At 43.3% G+C, this 16,509-nt stretch overlaps 1 protein-coding gene across 1 annotated transcript in view; it reads right to left on the bottom strand.

Annotated features, from left to right (window-relative positions):
• Window positions 1-16,509, bottom strand: part of LOC139047103 (ATP-binding cassette sub-family C member 2-like) — an 80,556-nt gene that overhangs the window by 31,929 nt on the left and 32,118 nt on the right. Inside the window, exons 2-3 of the mRNA XM_070521065.1 lie at window positions 14,045-14,120; window positions 13,069-13,276 (exon numbers count right to left, since the gene is read on the bottom strand). Coding sequence (XP_070377166.1) covers window positions 13,069-13,276; window positions 14,045-14,077 — 241 coding nt within the window. The 5' untranslated portion in view covers window positions 14,078-14,120. The remainder of the gene's footprint in view (window positions 1-13,068; window positions 13,277-14,044; window positions 14,121-16,509) is intronic.

Raw genomic sequence — 16,509 nt, 5'->3', positions numbered from 1 at the left:
GACACCGACTTCTTTAGGCGCTCAGCCACAGTGGCCCCCGCTACACTAGGATAACCTGCTTCTAATAGGCGCCGGACCTGCGCAATAAAACTGGCGCTCATTTTGTGCATGCAGGATCTGGTGAGGGAAGACTTAAGGCACGACATGGCAATTCCGTTTTCTACTGATTTAGAATGCTTGGATTGAAAGTTTAGCAACGGCTTCGAAGGCATTGGGAGTAGTGTCAACAAACATGATTTTGTTCGAAGATCAAGGAAATGTCAAGAAACTGAATTACGCGTCGCTGAGGAAATTCCTTGGTAAAGTTTAATCCTCCCCCATAAAATTTCAATTGCTCACTTATTGAGGTAGCAGCGGAATCGAATTCTTCCCTATTGCAGAAAATCAGGTAATCATCAACGTAACGAAATGTCTTGATAATGCTATCACCTAAGGCTTTCTCTAAGCAGTTGTCAACCTTACTGTCAGCCAATACAAATGCCTGATTTCTGCAGAAAAACGCCATCTCTCCACCCAATAAGCGTCGACTTCAAGTACATTGAAAGAATTTCTATAAAAGCTCTCGTGGAAACACCGCACCTGTCAATAAAAGGCGACTCTTGCACTTGCTCTTTAATGCATTCATTTACGGAATTTAGCTCACGCTGTATTAATTCACACTATATCCTTCGTTTGCAGTATGTCTGGTGTCGGCAAACTAGGCACCTTAATGAATGAATGAATGGTTATTTCATCTTGAATACAATTTCAAGAAAGGTGCAGGAGCAAAAGGAGCGCAGCGCTTGACAGGCTCCCATGTACTTGCAAAATACGCGTGTATTTACATCATTTAGTGACAGTTCGTTGGCAGTGAGCGAACATACATAACGTTACATATTTTCACACGTTGTGTATGAGTTTACACAAAAATCAAGAACAACAGAATTTGACAAATAATCGGTTACAGTTGGTTTCCTGAAATAGACGGTGAAATAATTAATGTTGCCATTTGGCCCCTGTTCCCATTTTCTCTCCCCGTCCAGAAACAGGTAAAGTACAGGTTGTACATAGTACAACCTGTACTATGTACAACCTGTATTATGTACTGTGCAGGTGTACTATGTACAACCATTTGATTGTACAATAGTACAGTCAAATGCAACTCAGAGTTGAGCCTAGTATTTCTGATCACCATTTGCTTTTTTTTCGTTGTCGTACTACTTGTGTTGATAGTACTCGAAATTTGTCTGTTGCCTACGTCCATGATTTTGACAGCGCTGACGACGCTTCTATTATTGATTATTTGGATGATGTAATGCTGCGTACTAATGAGGGTGATGTACACAGCTTATGGGAACGCCTCAAGGAAGTCATATTATTTTCTATCACTAATTTTGTACCTCCACGGTAGGGAGAAATAAGCGTCGAAACCCTTGGGTGAGTCGTGTTATTACTCATTTGAAGCGGAGCCTTCTACGTCTGAGGCGACATCATTCTACATCTCCTCAGTATTTTCATAATTTAAAACATGAATGAGGCACAGAAACTGTCCCCTTCGAAGTCACATTATTTTAAGGTTACTCTTCCATCATTCATAAAAACAGGTCCCTGCAAGTTCTGGAATTACCTTGGCCATCAAAAAGAGGTCATAAAAGAAATTTAAAGTGTTTATGGGAGCCTCGTTACCAAGAGGAAGGAAATAGCTCAGCTCTTCAATGGATACTTTCAAACTGTTTTTGGAGGCCTTTCCGGTATGTTTTTTGATGCACCGAAATGATCCATCGATCCTAGCGAGGTTCCACAGAAGGGGTTATGTCGTTGCTTTGTAAAATAAATATTCGGAAAGGTCTTGACGGCATTCCAAATGCTTTTTTAAAGCGTTATGCCGACCAGATCTCGGAGCATCTTGCTAAAATTTTCACTTTATCTCTGCAAACCAGTGAGTTGCCAAAGGATTGGAGGAAGGCTCGTGTTGTACCGATCTATAAGAAAGGGCATAAGTTATTCGTGTCTAATTACCGACCGGTATCAATTATTTCTACATCCTGCAAACTCCTAGAGCACATTGTGGGCCGCTTTATAAATGACCTTTTAAAGGAAAAGGACATCCTATCACCTTTTCAGCATGGTTTCAGGAAGGGCATGTCAGCCACTACTCAACTAATTGCGACGGTTCATGACTTTCTCAACGTACTGGATAACTCGGGCCAGATCGATGTTCTTTTTCTGGATATGGCGAAAGCTATTGACAAGGTACCGCATTCAGAGCTTCTTTATAAATTGCAGTTGATTGGTCTTCCGCTGTATCTTGTAGAATGGGTCAAAGCATACTTAAGTGGTAGAACGCAGTATGTTGATGTGAATGGCACCCTTTCTGAATCGCTTGCTGTTACTTCCGGTGTTCCGCAAGGTAGTGTGTTAGGACCTTTGCTGTTTTAATATACCTAATTGATTTAGTAAATGTAATTCCGCGGTCAGTGTCAGTAAAATTGTTCGCAGATGGCTGCGTTGTATATAAAGAAATAACATCAGTAGAATACTACAAATTGCTCCAAGGATCTTTGCTTAAGATATGTCATGTGTGAAGAATGGAATATGGATTTTAACATTGATAAAAGTGTACTTCTCCGAGTTACACAAAAAAGAAGTATTAGCGGTTACCAATATTGCCTCTACAACAGTCACATTAGCGAGGTCTCAAAATATGAATACCTAGGAATAACTCTTAACAGCCGATTTACATAGGACACTCATATTTCTCACATCTGTTCAACTGCATTCTCGAAGCTCTGTCTCTTGAGAGGAGAATTAAAACATACTCCTAGCCATATTAAGCTCTTGGCTTATAGAACTTTCATCAGGTCCAGACTTAAATGGCAGTGGGCACGGCGGCAACGTGTTGGCTATGTGCTCAAACAAGTTTCTGCTTTTTCAACAGGCGCTTCTTATCTGTGCTTCCTTCCATGGGAGTGCACGGAGCATGCGCCTGACCGATCTGGCTGCTGCTAATGATTCTGCCGAATTGGAACTGCGCCCGTGGATTATCAACAACCTCGACTCCAGGAACCAAGGTGGAACAGCGCCGTGGGAAGACAGTATAACGCAAGCACCCTTGCCGGCAGCATCCAGTGGGCACGGCGGCAACGTGTGGGCTATGTGCTCAAACAAGTTTCTGCTTTTTCAACAGGCGCTTCTCATCTGTGCTTCCTTCCATGGGAGTGCACGGAGCATGCGCCTGACCGATCCGGCTGCTGCTAATGATTCTGCCGAATTGGAACTCCGCCCGTGGATTATCAACAACCTCGACTCCAGGAACCAAGGTGGAACAGTGCCGTGGGAAGACAGTATAACGCAAGCACCCTTGCCGGCAGCATCCAGTGGGCACGGCGGCAACGTGTTGGCTATGTGCTCAAACAAGTTTCTGCTTTTTCAACAGGCGCTTCTCATCTGTGCTTCCTTCCATGGGAGTGCACGGAGCATGCGCCTGACCGATCCGGCTGCTGCTAATGATTCTGCCGAATTGGAACTCCGCCCGTGGATTATCAACAACCTCGACTCCAGGAACCAAGGTGGAACAGCGCCGTGGGAAGACAGTATAACGCAAGCACCCTTGCCGGCAGCATCCAGTGGGCACGGCGGCAACGTGTTGGCTATGTGCTCAAACAAGTTTCTGCTTTTTCAACAGGCGCTTCTCATCTGTGCTTCCTTCCATGGGAGTGCACGGAGCATGCGCCTGACCGATCCGGCTGCTGCTAATGATTCTGCCGAATTGGAACTCCGCCCGTGGATTATCAACAACCTCGACTCCAGGAACCAAGGTGGAACAGCGCCGTGGGAAGACAGTATAACGCAAGCACCCTTGCCGGCAGCATCCAGTGGGCACGGCGGCAACGTGTTGGCTATGTGCTCAAACAAGTTTCTGCTTTTTCAACAGGCGCTTCTCATCTGTGCTTCCTTCCATGGGAGTGCACGGAGCATGCGCCTGACCGATCCGGCTGCTGCTAATGATTCTGCCGAATTGGAACTCCGCCCGTGGATTATCAACAACCTCGACTCCAGGAACCAAGGTGGAACAGCGCCGTGGGAAGACAGTATAACGCAAGCACCCTTGCCGGCAGCATCCAGTGGGCACGGCGGCAACGTGTTGGCTATGTGCTCAAACAAGTTTCTGCTTTTTCAACAGGCGCTTCTCATCTGTGCTTCCTTCCATGGGAGTGCACGGAGCATGCGCCTGACCGATCCGGCTGCTGCTAATGATTCTGCCGAATTGGAACTCCGCCCGTGGATTATCAACAACCTCGACTCCAGGAACCAAGGTGGAACAGCGCCGTGGGAAGACAGTATAACGCAAGCACCCTTGCCGGCAGCATCCAGTGGGCACGGCGGCAACGTGTGGGCTATGTGCTCAAACAAGTTTCTGCTTTTTCAACAGGCGCTTCTCATCTGTGCTTCCTTCCATGGGAGTGCACGGAGCATGCGCCTGACCGATCCGGCTGCTGCTAATGATTCTGCCGAATTGGAACTGCGCCCGTGGATTATCAACAACCTCGACTCCAGGAACCAAGGTGGAACAGCGCCGTGGGAAGACAGTATAACGCAAGCACCCTTGCCGGCAGCATCCAGTGGGCACGGCGGCAACGTGTGGGCTATGTGCTCAAACAAGTTTCTGCTTTTTCAACAGGCGCTTCTCATCTGTGCTTCCTTCCATGGGAGTGCACGGAGCATGCGCCTGACCGATCCGGCTGCTGCTAATGATTCTGCCGAATTGGAACTCCGCCCGTGGATTATCAACAACCTCGACTCCAGGAACCAAGGTGGAACAGCGCCGTGGGAAGACAGTATAACGCAAGCACCCTTGCCGGCAGCATCCAGTGGGCACGGCGGCAACGTGTGGGCTATGTGCTCAAACAAGTTTCTGCTTTTTCAACAGGCGCTTCTCATCTGTGCTTCCTTCCATGGGAGTGCACGGAGCATGCGCCTGACCGATCCGGCTGCTGCTAATGATTCTGCCGAATTGGAACTCCGCCCGTGGATTATCAACAACCTCGACTCCAGGAACCAAGGTGGAACAGCGCCGTGGGAAGACAGTATAACGCAAGCACCCTTGCCGGCAGCATCCAGTGGGCACGGCGGCAACGTGTGGGCTATGTGCTCAAACAAGTTTCTGCTTTTTCAACAGGCGCTTCTCATCTGTGCTTCCTTCCATGGGAGTGCACGGAGCATGCGCCTGACCGATCCGGCTGCTGCTAATGATTCTGCCGAATTGGAACTTCGCCCGTGGATTACCAACAACCTCGACTCCAGGAACCAAGGTGGAACAGCGCCGTGGGAAGACAGTATAACGCAAGCACCCTTGCCGGCAGCATCCAGTGGGCACGGCGGCAACGTGTGGGCTATGTGCTCAAACAAGTTTCTGCTTTTTTCAACAGGTCAGTTCATATTCGAGCTATAGGAGCGACAATCGCTTTCTCGTAGTGCTGCCGCGCCCACGGTTGTTGTCTTCTGCTTTTGCATCACTGTGTCTGCTGTTGTCGGGGTACGTTGAGAGGAATGCTGGACCTGAATCAAAAATACTTGTACAAGAGTTGTGTGAAGGACAAAAGGCCATTCAGGCCAACCTAAGCGGCCTAGGCGAGAGACTTAAGGCGCTGGAAGAGATTGTACAGCTTTTCAAGGACCAAGCGGCAAGTCTTGCTGAGATAAAAGAGACAAACGATAGGCTATATTCAGCTTTGGAAAAACATGAAGAAACACTGGCTGACTTAGAAGATAGAATGTGGCGAAACAATCTAATGGTGTTTGGGATATCGGAGAATGGCAATGAAACTTCAGAAGAACTTGAAAAAAAGTTGTTGTAGAATTATTCAAGAAAAAGCTCGGTCTTAACTTGAAAACTATAGAGCGTATGCAGAGAATCGGAAAGCCGCATAAGAACGAATCCGCAGAAGAAACCCTGAAGCCTCGTCCAGTAATACTGAAGCATTATGATTATAGGGAAAAAGAAAAGGTTTTTCAAAACTGCGCAAAATTGAAAGGAAGTGATATTTCTGTTGGCGACGACTATTCAAAAGAAACACTGAATAAGCGCAGGCTACTCTGGAAGTCTGCCTTGAAAGAAAAAGAAGGTTCGCGCATGCGCCTGAACCGCGACAGGCTTACTGTAGATAACAATGTCTACGTATGGGATTATTCCAAGAACAGCCATGTCAAGATACGGCAATTTCCGAAAGCCAAATTGACACACTCAAAGACTACACCACCAGATAGTAACCGCTGAACCAATACCGTCTTCCAGGAAACAGTCTTTCGACTTATAAACCTTAATGCTCGAAGCCTCTCGAATAAAGTCGGCGATATAGAACATGTGCTAGCCAGTTATGACCCCCATGTAGTCATTGTTAGCGAAACATGGCTGCGACCAGAAATACAAGATAGCGAGATGTTACCTCCAGGTTTTAAGATAATACGTAATGATAGAGAAACTAGAGGAGGAGGAGTTGCAATAATAATACAGAAAAATATTGAATGTGTAAGGATGAACGGTATCCCAAATCACGAGAGCGCTTCGTGCCAAATCAAACTGGGAACCCCTTCAGTCCTAATAGGAGCAGTCTATAGATCCCCTAACGCATCGACTGAATATTTAGAGGCCATCCAACACTACTTAGAAAAACAAAAAGAGCGAAACCAAAGGATCATAATTGCCGGGGATTTTAACTTGCCAGGGGTGGACTGGAACTCGATTACTATACAGTCACGGGAACGAGCTGACTGCGAAGTGTTGCTCGATATTGCTTTCGCTAACGATTTAACACAGGTAGTACAGGAAAGTACTCGAAAAACGGGAACAGTACAGTCCATATTGGACTTAGTACTTCTTGATGGACGGTTTGAAAGTTATCAGGTAGCAGTTGAAGCTGGCATATCAGACCATCATCTTGTATTTGTACAAATCAAAACCAAGGTTCCGGCAACAAATCCCAAAGAATGCACTACGCACGTTCCCAATGTTGATAAAGCTGACGACACGAGCATCATTGATTGTTTGACGTTTCATCTAGGCAGCCTGAGCTCTGACGATGACGTCAATGTGTTGTGGGCAAGATTCATAGCCATTATCTTGCACTGCGGAAACTCATTCGTACCAATAAGGAAAAAGAGAATAAATAAAAGAAACCCCTGGATAACACGAGAGATCATTCGCCTGAAGCGAGAAATAGGAAAACAAAGGAAAGTAAAAAATCGTGAAAAAATATCTAACCTATCAGCACAGCTTCGAATAAAGCTTAGGCAAGCAAAAAAGAAATACTACGAGGAAACCCTTCCTAACTTCATGGTATCTTCTCCGCAAAAGTTTTGGCGTCACTTGTCGCAAACCACTCAAAGCCAATACAGCATTGTTGCTAACAACGAAATCATAACTGACTGTTCAACTATTGCGTTTTACCATAACCAGTTCTTCCAATCTGTCTTATCAAATGTTTCTAATTCTACTGCTCCAACTACAGTAACATCATTCTCAGACAAGTCAGATATGCCAGATGTACGAATTAGCTATGAAGGATTACTATCGCTGCTGCTTAATATCAGAGAACATAAATCTGTAGGTCCGGATGGAATTCCGAATGCCTTTTGCGAAGATACGCTGAATGGGTTGCCAGATACCTAGAAGTTATCTTTAATGCATTTTTGCAACAAAAACAGGTCCCAGACGACTGGCTTGCTGCGAAAGTTATCCCGATACACAAAACCGGTGACAAGCAGAAAATTGAAAATTATCGGCCAATTTCTTTAACCTGCGTCTGCTGCAAACTCCTCGAACATATAATATCGAAAGCAATATATAAGTACCTAGAAGATAAGAAAGCACTACATTCGAACCAACATGGCATCCGGCAAAAACTGTCAACTATCACACAGCTGGTTGAAACCATCCACTTTTCAAAAGCAATAGATAACGGAAAACAGGTTGATGCAATATGCCTTGATTTCTCAAAAGCTTTTGACAGGGTCCCTCATAATGAAATAATTATCAAATTGAAACAGCTTGGAATAAATAACAATATAGTGGAATGGGTCAGGTCATATTTATCAGGTAGGACGCAGTACGTGGACGTAAACGGCTACCAGTCCGATCATTTATCTGACACTTCAGGCGTTCCTCAAGGGTCTGTCCTTGGACCGATATTATTTCGCGCTTATAATAATATTTGTTCAGTTAATAATGAAAACGTAACTGCGCGACTGTTCGCCGACGACTGTTTAATTTATCGAGAGGTATGTAACCACAAGGATCAAAAAATGCTCAGCGAGGCACTGGCGTCTGTTGAAGAATGGTGTGAAAGATGGAAAATGCAAGTAAATAAAAAAACTGTTCATTTACGAGTTACAAACAAGGTTAAGCACGTCCTAAATTTTGATTATCAACTAAGTTCCACTGTACTAACTACCGTTAACAAATGTAAATACTTAGGAGTAACAATATTGGACCTCAACTGGACTCAACATATCCCTAATATTTGCTCTACCGCTGAAAAAAGTTATTGTTCCTACGTCGCAAATTGAAACTCGCTCCAGCCCCCGTAAAGCTAACAGCGTATTTAACAATAGTAAGGCCTACACTGGAATATGCAAGCATTATATGGGACCCCTACGAAAAAGGATTAATTCATAAAATTGAGCGAGTGCAAAGAAGGGCGGCTAGATTTATTCTTTCAAGATACTCCCATACTGATTCTGTGACAGAGATGTTGGAAGAACTAAATTTGACCCCCCCCCCCCCCCCGCTTGGACCGCCGTCGCATAGCCAGACTTAAATTCTTGTTTTTGCTTTGTCAAAATTTATTGAACTTTGATGCAGCGCAGTACCTAATTCCGCGACAAGTCCGGAGCCTACGAGGTGACCACCACAATAACTTTCTAGTATGTCAATCTCGTGTGAATACACACACATACTCTTTTTTCCCTAGAACCATAAGAGACTCGAACGATTTACCGAATGCCATGTGTGATTCTCGTACTGTAGAACATTTTGAAACCGAAGTTACAAAATATTTTCTAAATGGACCCTCATGATCTAACAATTCCCCTGTAAGTTGTAGAATCTAGTATTGTTATATGTATAACGTTTCGATGTATGTGCTGTAATATGTATCATGTAAGTTGTAGTATGTAGTACGTGATGCATTTTTCGGCTACACATTGCTGCTTTGTTTCACATAACGGTTGTTAAGTCAGATTTTGTATTATGTTTATGTATAATGGCACGCTGTGATTAAGTATCAGCTATACAGTGCTGCTTTATGTAAGCCATGATGTGTTTTGTGCCAATATTGTACCCCACCCCCGTAACGGTCAAATCGGCCAAGAGTACCTGCAAATAAAATAAAAAATAAAATAAAAATATTCATCCGTAATTTGGGACCCCCACACTAAGAAAGACATCTATCAATCAGAGCTCCTTCAGAGAAAGGCAGTACGTTTTGTTCTTCATAAATACAGAAGGTCAGACTCCCCAACACAACTTATGAAGGACAATAATATCCCGTTGCTTAGTACACGTAGAAAATTGAACCGCATTTCTTTCCTTCATAAAATTTCGGCAGGAAAGCTTAGCATTGCTCCCCCTCATTCCTTAGGCACTCCATTACTCGAAGGATCCGACATTATAGCGAATACCAATTACAGCCTATATTTCCTATAACAAACTCATTTAAGCGCAGTTTTTTTCTCTCAAACAATAGCTGATTGGAACGCACTTCCTGAATCAATTTTTCGCTCTCCTGACGTGGAACAGGTTCTTCAAACTTTGTTTCTTCAGTAGAAATTAAACAATTTCAATGTTCATTGTTTTAGTTTCTGATCTGTCATCTTTTAATTTTTGATTCTCTTGTATGTCAAATGCAATGTAAACTTTTTTTCTTTTTTTGCATTTGTGTGCTGCTATGATTTGTGTTTTCATGCCCCTCCTGCTTGGGCCAATCTGGCCTGCAGTATTGCGATATATAAATAAAATATCAAGTATGGATTTCAGCATGCTATAAAAGGGATACCTGAGTAATAAATATTAACAGAAAAGGTAGGATGACGCAATAGTAAAAAATAAGACAAACAAATGAAATGAAAACACGATATATATTGTTATGACAATATACAACAATTAGTGTAAGCTGGAGAACGTACGCAACTGAAAAATAGCGCAGGCCATGAAATTGTGTAACATAATGAATTCAGCAACCGAAGTACATCACTGCAGAAAGCGTTGCCGCAATAAGTTAAAGCAGAATTGATGCGGACAGGAAGAGTAGAAACACATAGATTTTACACGATATACATATTTACACGGAAGCAACAGGTAATATAAATAAAACAAGAATGTCAGAAATAATAATTAGTGAAACATCTCCAATAGATATTTCTTGTGGAGGTGTCGAAACATGTGTACCGGTGATGATGATTTAATTTCGTACGGTATAGAAATCCAAAATGATGTCCCGGAGAAGACAGCAGTTATTCTTCCAGAATTTGTTCGAACGAGGGAAAGTAGTAAATCATTGTTCGCAGAGAGCCTGGTAATGTTAGTATTTTTGCGGAAATAATTTGTGAGAGCCCAGGTTAAGGTGTCATAACGTTTAAGCATGAAGACAAATAGTGATAGCCTTCGTTTCAACAATTCTGTTAGTGACACAATATTCAGGATTTGGTACAGAGGTTTACAGTGCGTAAAAATATTAAATGTCATTAGTCGGAGCGCTTGATTTTGAAGGTGCTGAAAGGCATCTAGGCGCCAGTAATAAGTGTTGCCCCAAGACGATATACAATAAGAGAGATGGCTATTAATGTAGGAGTCATATACTGAAAGAATAATGTGTCTGTGAAATAGTTACGTGATTTATTGATTACATGAATTCCGAAGGCCACTTTCTGTATTAGTGAATGAGCGTGAAAATCATATTTTAATTGCTCGTCTAAAGCAAAACCTAAAAATTCGTTGCTGTTAATAGTCGGTATTACTTCTAGTCCTATCGTGAGCACCACGGCAGCCACTTTTAACAATTGTGATGAAATATTACAAAGTTGTTTTTTATGGGTTAACGCACAAATAGTTATTCTTCCAACAAACGCTGACATTATCTAAATCCGAATTTATGTTTTCTTGCAAAACCGTGATGTTTTTGTGAGGTGAGTATACAGTTGTATCATCCACATATAGTAAGCAGTCAGTGTGGCGAAGTGTTAAGGGCAAGTCACTGATAAAGAATAGAAAAAGCAAAGGGCTTAGAATAGATCCCTGAGATACTCCTTGGTTACTATTCTTGGCACTGGAAATGCTGCCATCGACTGCGACAACCTGCGACCTGTCTTTTTAAGTAACATTTTATAGGAGTCAAAGCTGGACCAGAAAGTTTCGGGTTTTTGAAAGAGAATGGTGTGATTAATGGTCTTGAAAGCTTCAGTAAGGTCAACAAAAACTGCACCAAACAGTGATGCATTATCACTAACAAGTTTAATTTGGTGCGTGAAATTAATGAGTGCCAGTTCAGTTGACAACCTCGGACAGAAGCCAAACTGATGGGGAGAGAGTAGGTCGAACGTTTTTAAGTATGACATTAGGCCTTGGCGCAGAAGCTTTTCGATTACTTTGCTAAAAAAATGGAATAATGCAGATTGGACTGTAGTTATTTATACATTCGCGGTTACCTTTCTTGTAAACGGGAGTTATCTTTCCGTTTAGGCTGGTCGGAAACGTGCCGTTCCTAAATATTTTATTGATGATGTTAGCAAGAATAGGCGAAACTGTATCTTTAATTAAGTTTATTCTTGAATGGTGAATGGAATCGAAACCCGGCCCAGTGATGATATGACAGAATGAACTTCTGCACTAGAAACTGAATATAGGGTAAAAATATAGATGCAAAGCGACAAATTCTTTGTTTATTGGCAATATTCGAGGTGTCGGGCAATCGGGCCACCTCAATTCGCAATATATCCGGTGCTCGTTTGCACTATGCATAGTGTTGTACAAGTGGGCCGCCTTAATTGGCACTGGATCCTCTGTTTGCTTGCTTGCACTCTCTGTGCTGTCGGCCAATTGGGCCACCTTAATTTGCACTGTAGGCTTGTTTTGTTTGCACTATGTGTGCTTTCGGCTAATTAGGCCACCTTAATTCGCACTAAATTCTTCTTTGTTTAGAATATGCACAGTGCTGGTCAATTTGGCCGCCATTGTTCGCACTACATCCTTTCTTTGCACTATGCGCGGGGTTGGCCTATTGGGCCATGGACTCTAATTTGCGCCATGTACAGCGTGTTCGCACTCTGTGCAGTGTCGGCCGCTTGGGCCACGCTAATTCGCGCTATATCCGGTTTTCGTTTGCACTATGCTTGGTGCAGCACAAGTGGGCCGCCTAAATTCGCATGATTTCCTGTGTTTTTTAACACTACATCCGGTACCGGGCAATGTGGCCGCCCTAATTCGCACTAGATCCATGCTTTTCGATGGCGCTATTTCCGATATCGCCCCATATTTTTCGAAGACAGAACGTCAGCAAAGCGTCCTCGCGTCTTAAAGAGTTAGATTGATCTGGCTTTGACTATCGCTATAAAAAGAAGTGGTTTACCATTAAAATCTGTTTTCTCGTAAGTGATACAAGAGGAAGCACCTAATTCGTTTTTAGACGACTGCCCGTAGAGCTCGAACTCGAGCCCAACAACTTCGCAGTATGTGACGCACGGTTTCCGATTGACCACCCACAGGGGCGTTGCACTGCTGCGGTCGCGGGTAGCAGCATTCCGATGGAGCTGGAGTGCAAAGGCTTTCTGGTACCACGGTGCACGTGAGAGAACACCCAGGTTGTCCAAATGAACCCGCGGCGCCCTCCCTCCAGTACGGCTTGTTTCATAATCAGATCGTGGTTTTGACTCGTAGAACACGAGAATCAGTTTTCTGTCGTTGACGATCTAGTCTAACAGAACAGTTTGATCCCAGGCATGCCTAGCCTTTACGCGGCCCATTGGAAGTGTTGTGGATGTTTCCATTATTATTTAACGGTGGAGAAAGTGCACAAGACAAATGCTGCTCGTACTCACCGGCCCCGACGGACAAACCCACCAATCCCCACATCCAGCGGGAATCGTAAGGGCTGCTCGCGCTGTCCGGTCCATTTGCATCCGTCCAGTCTTTGATCCACACTAGCTGCCACGAAGTGGTGACAGCGCTTACCGCGAAGCACACCACGCCCGGCCAGAGACTCCAGCCGCACATCTTCAATGTGGTCCACAACACATCCACAGCGCTCTGCGAGTGACGTGTACAAAGGAAGCGCTTTTATGAGGACGCAAAATCTTCGCTCATCGGCAAAGATCGCTGGTCTTATAAGCGATGGTTTAATTATGTCCTCTACTAGATAAATATGCGAATAAAATTCGTGACTCATCTTTTACCCCCAGCTTGCTAAATAGGCATTGTTTAACATTACATTCTAAATTGGCACGAGAAACTCTTTAGTACAGTACATTCGATGTTGATGATAAAGCACAGAGACTCATCTAATCGGATTTGAGCTTCATTGAATATATAGCTGATTCAATGTGCATGGTGCTTGCTCTGTAGCGTGTTTCTCTTGTGATTTTACTGTGCTTGTCGGAGCGTTTTGTTTCTATTGTGCATATTGTCATCTAGTTATTGCCATGTAATCTTGCTGTTTCGCAATCAACCTATTGACTAAGCTTATAAAACTACTAATAATAAATTTGGTAATGAACTTATTAATATGTAGTGAGCAGCGCATTCTGCTCATGTGTTATTCGTGTACTCCATAAACTATGAAACAATGCTTTAAGTATTGACATTGGCGATAAGTTTATGCAAGATACTGTTCGTGATGGCCTGGATTCAGCCTTGGGGTTTTTTATATACTCGGAAACATAGTACCTTTAGTTAGCAAACTGGAACCATCTATTGCAAGAGCTTCAAGAATTTAGTTAAGGTGGTAGTGTGAATTGTTCCCCTTGTGTTTCAGCGCTTTAGCGTTAGATTAGTGCACAGAAATGTTCATGCACGTACCTTCGTGGATACATTTTTCTCCTCTTTAATCATTTTTCCTGTGGATTCACCTCGGCGGACGTCGCAAGCTTCAATGCTGTGATTCAAAAGAGTGGGTGATTAGTAGTAGAGGTATTACAACGGTCGTTAGCATGAAGCTTGACGTCTTTTAGACGTCTGGCCTTTTTTAACCATTGTTTTACTTATTTCAACTTTATTTTCAGATCAGCTGTCAAGGAATTCGGTCTATCAGTCAAAGTACTGCATTCATACAATTAAACTATAAGAAAAAAGGAAAACACTACTTTGGTTCAAAGAGTACGACGAAGGTTGGGCTAAAAATGTCACAGCACAGTATTTCCAATGCGATTTGCATAATGGAAGTTCAAGAGCAAAATATACGATCGAAGATTTTTCAACAAAAAAAATATTCATGATCGATATCAAATGAGAAACTTCTAGCCCTCTGCCTCCACAATACATTTGATGAGCTGGCTGAGGACCAACTGAGCGCAGAGGAGTCGACTGGCGCCAACGGCAGCCAGCAGGCCTTTTCTTCAAGCAGTCAGCCTTGGAGAATGTATACAAACACACCAAAACACAAACGAGCTACCCTGCCAGATTGGACATTTGGATGGGTATCATCCACAAAACATGGACTCGAATTTACACGAAGGAATGAGATAGATTAGAGCACAATACACCGACAAAACAACAAAGTACATGGAGCTTAGAACGACAGAAAGCTGAGCTAGTTGGTAAGGATTCATTATGCAAACTAGAAGTGAGGCGCGCAGGCTGTATTTCGGATTGTGTTGCTGGCATTAAGCAATCTAATTCCCATTTTAAGACGCCTGACCCTGTCCGACCGTTAGTTGATTACCTTGTGGAGCATAAACTTAGACCTGTAATATCTGACAAGGAAGGTTATTTCGTAATTATGCCAGATGACGTGTTTTCAGAAAAAGCGATTTCAGCCATAGAAAAGAATTTGCAACCAGTCAAACTCAAGCCTTCGGTAGTTAAGCAACGTGCGGTTGACCTCTTGTCAAGACATAATCTTGATAGGCTTGTTTGTAATGTCAAGAAAGCTAAATCCCTCACAATAGAACTGTTTTTCTCGGCCAAGACCCATAAACAAGAAATTCCTTTTCGTGCTATAGTGTCAGAGAAAGGGACGTGGCAGGTCTGTGTCGCTAGTTACCTACAGAACTGCCTAGCTTCACTAATTTTTTCAGATCCCTTTTGCCTACGTAATTCTCAGGCGCTAGTTCACTATTTAAGAGAGGAGAATCCGGGTGATTGTACAACTTTTAGTATGGATATCGAAGACCTGTATTATTCCCTGCCGCATGACGGGTTGCTAAATTCCGTAAATGAGTGCATTAAAGAACACGTGCAAGAGTCGGCTTTTATTGACAGATGCGGTGTTTCCACGGGAGCTTTTCTAGAAATTCTTTCAATGTACTTGAAGTCGACGCTGATTGGGTGGAGAGATGGCGTTTTTCTGCAGAAATCAGGCATTTGCATTGGCTCAAAGGTTGCCCCTATTCTTAGCAACATTTACCTGAGTAAGGTTGACAACTGCTTAGAGAAAGCCATAGGTGATAGCGTTATCAAGATATTTCGTTACGTTGATGATTACCTGATTTTCTGCAATAGGGAAGAATTAGACTCGGCTGCTACCTCAGTAAGTGAGCAATTTAAACTTTATGGGGGAGGATTAAAGTTTACCAAGGAATTACCTCAGCGACGCGTAATTCAGTTTCTTGACATTTCCTTGATCTTCGAACAAAATCATGTTTGTTGGCAGTACTCCCCAAGATCTTCGAAGCCGTTGCTAAACTTTCAATCCAAGCATTCTAAATTAGTAAAAAACGGAGTCGCCATGTCGTGCCTTAAGTCTTCCCTCACAAGATCCTGCATGCACAAAATGAGCGCCAGTTTTAATGCGCAGGTCCGGCGCCTATTAGAAGCAGGTTATCCTAATGTAGCGGTGGCCACTGTAGCTGAGCGCCTAAAGAAGTCGGTTTCCAGGGGGACGGACGTAATCACAGAAAGCAGTAATCGCAAAAAAAGAGTAGTGGCTATTCCGTATATTCATTCAGTGTCGCACAGGCTTAAAAAAGTTGCTAGTAGATATGATGTTAATGTTGCTTTCACTGCTCCCAATAAGCTAGGTAAGATATGCGCTGCCGTACAGAATAAAAAGGAGCGGGTTAAAGGCAAAAAACGAACAGATATTTGTTCAGTGAAGCACAATAAGAACAACAGTTTTACAGAATGTCGTGTGGGTGTGGTATATCAAATTCCCCTTAGCTGTGGCCAGTTCTACGTAGGGCAAACGGGACGGTGTATCAATCAGAGGCTAATGGAGCATAAGAGGTCGTTAACCGGTGGATCGCCTTCTAATCTTTCGCTACATTGCCGAGATTGTAACTGCAAGCCAAAGTTAGATGAATGCGCGATACTGTACAGGCATAAGA

The sequence above is a fragment of the Dermacentor albipictus genome, chromosome 6 (assembly GCF_038994185.2).
Source record: "Dermacentor albipictus isolate Rhodes 1998 colony chromosome 6, USDA_Dalb.pri_finalv2, whole genome shotgun sequence".
In the NCBI taxonomy this organism is placed as follows: domain Eukaryota; kingdom Metazoa; phylum Arthropoda; class Arachnida; order Ixodida; family Ixodidae; genus Dermacentor; species Dermacentor albipictus.
This window is presented reverse-complemented; position numbering and strand designations above follow the sequence as displayed.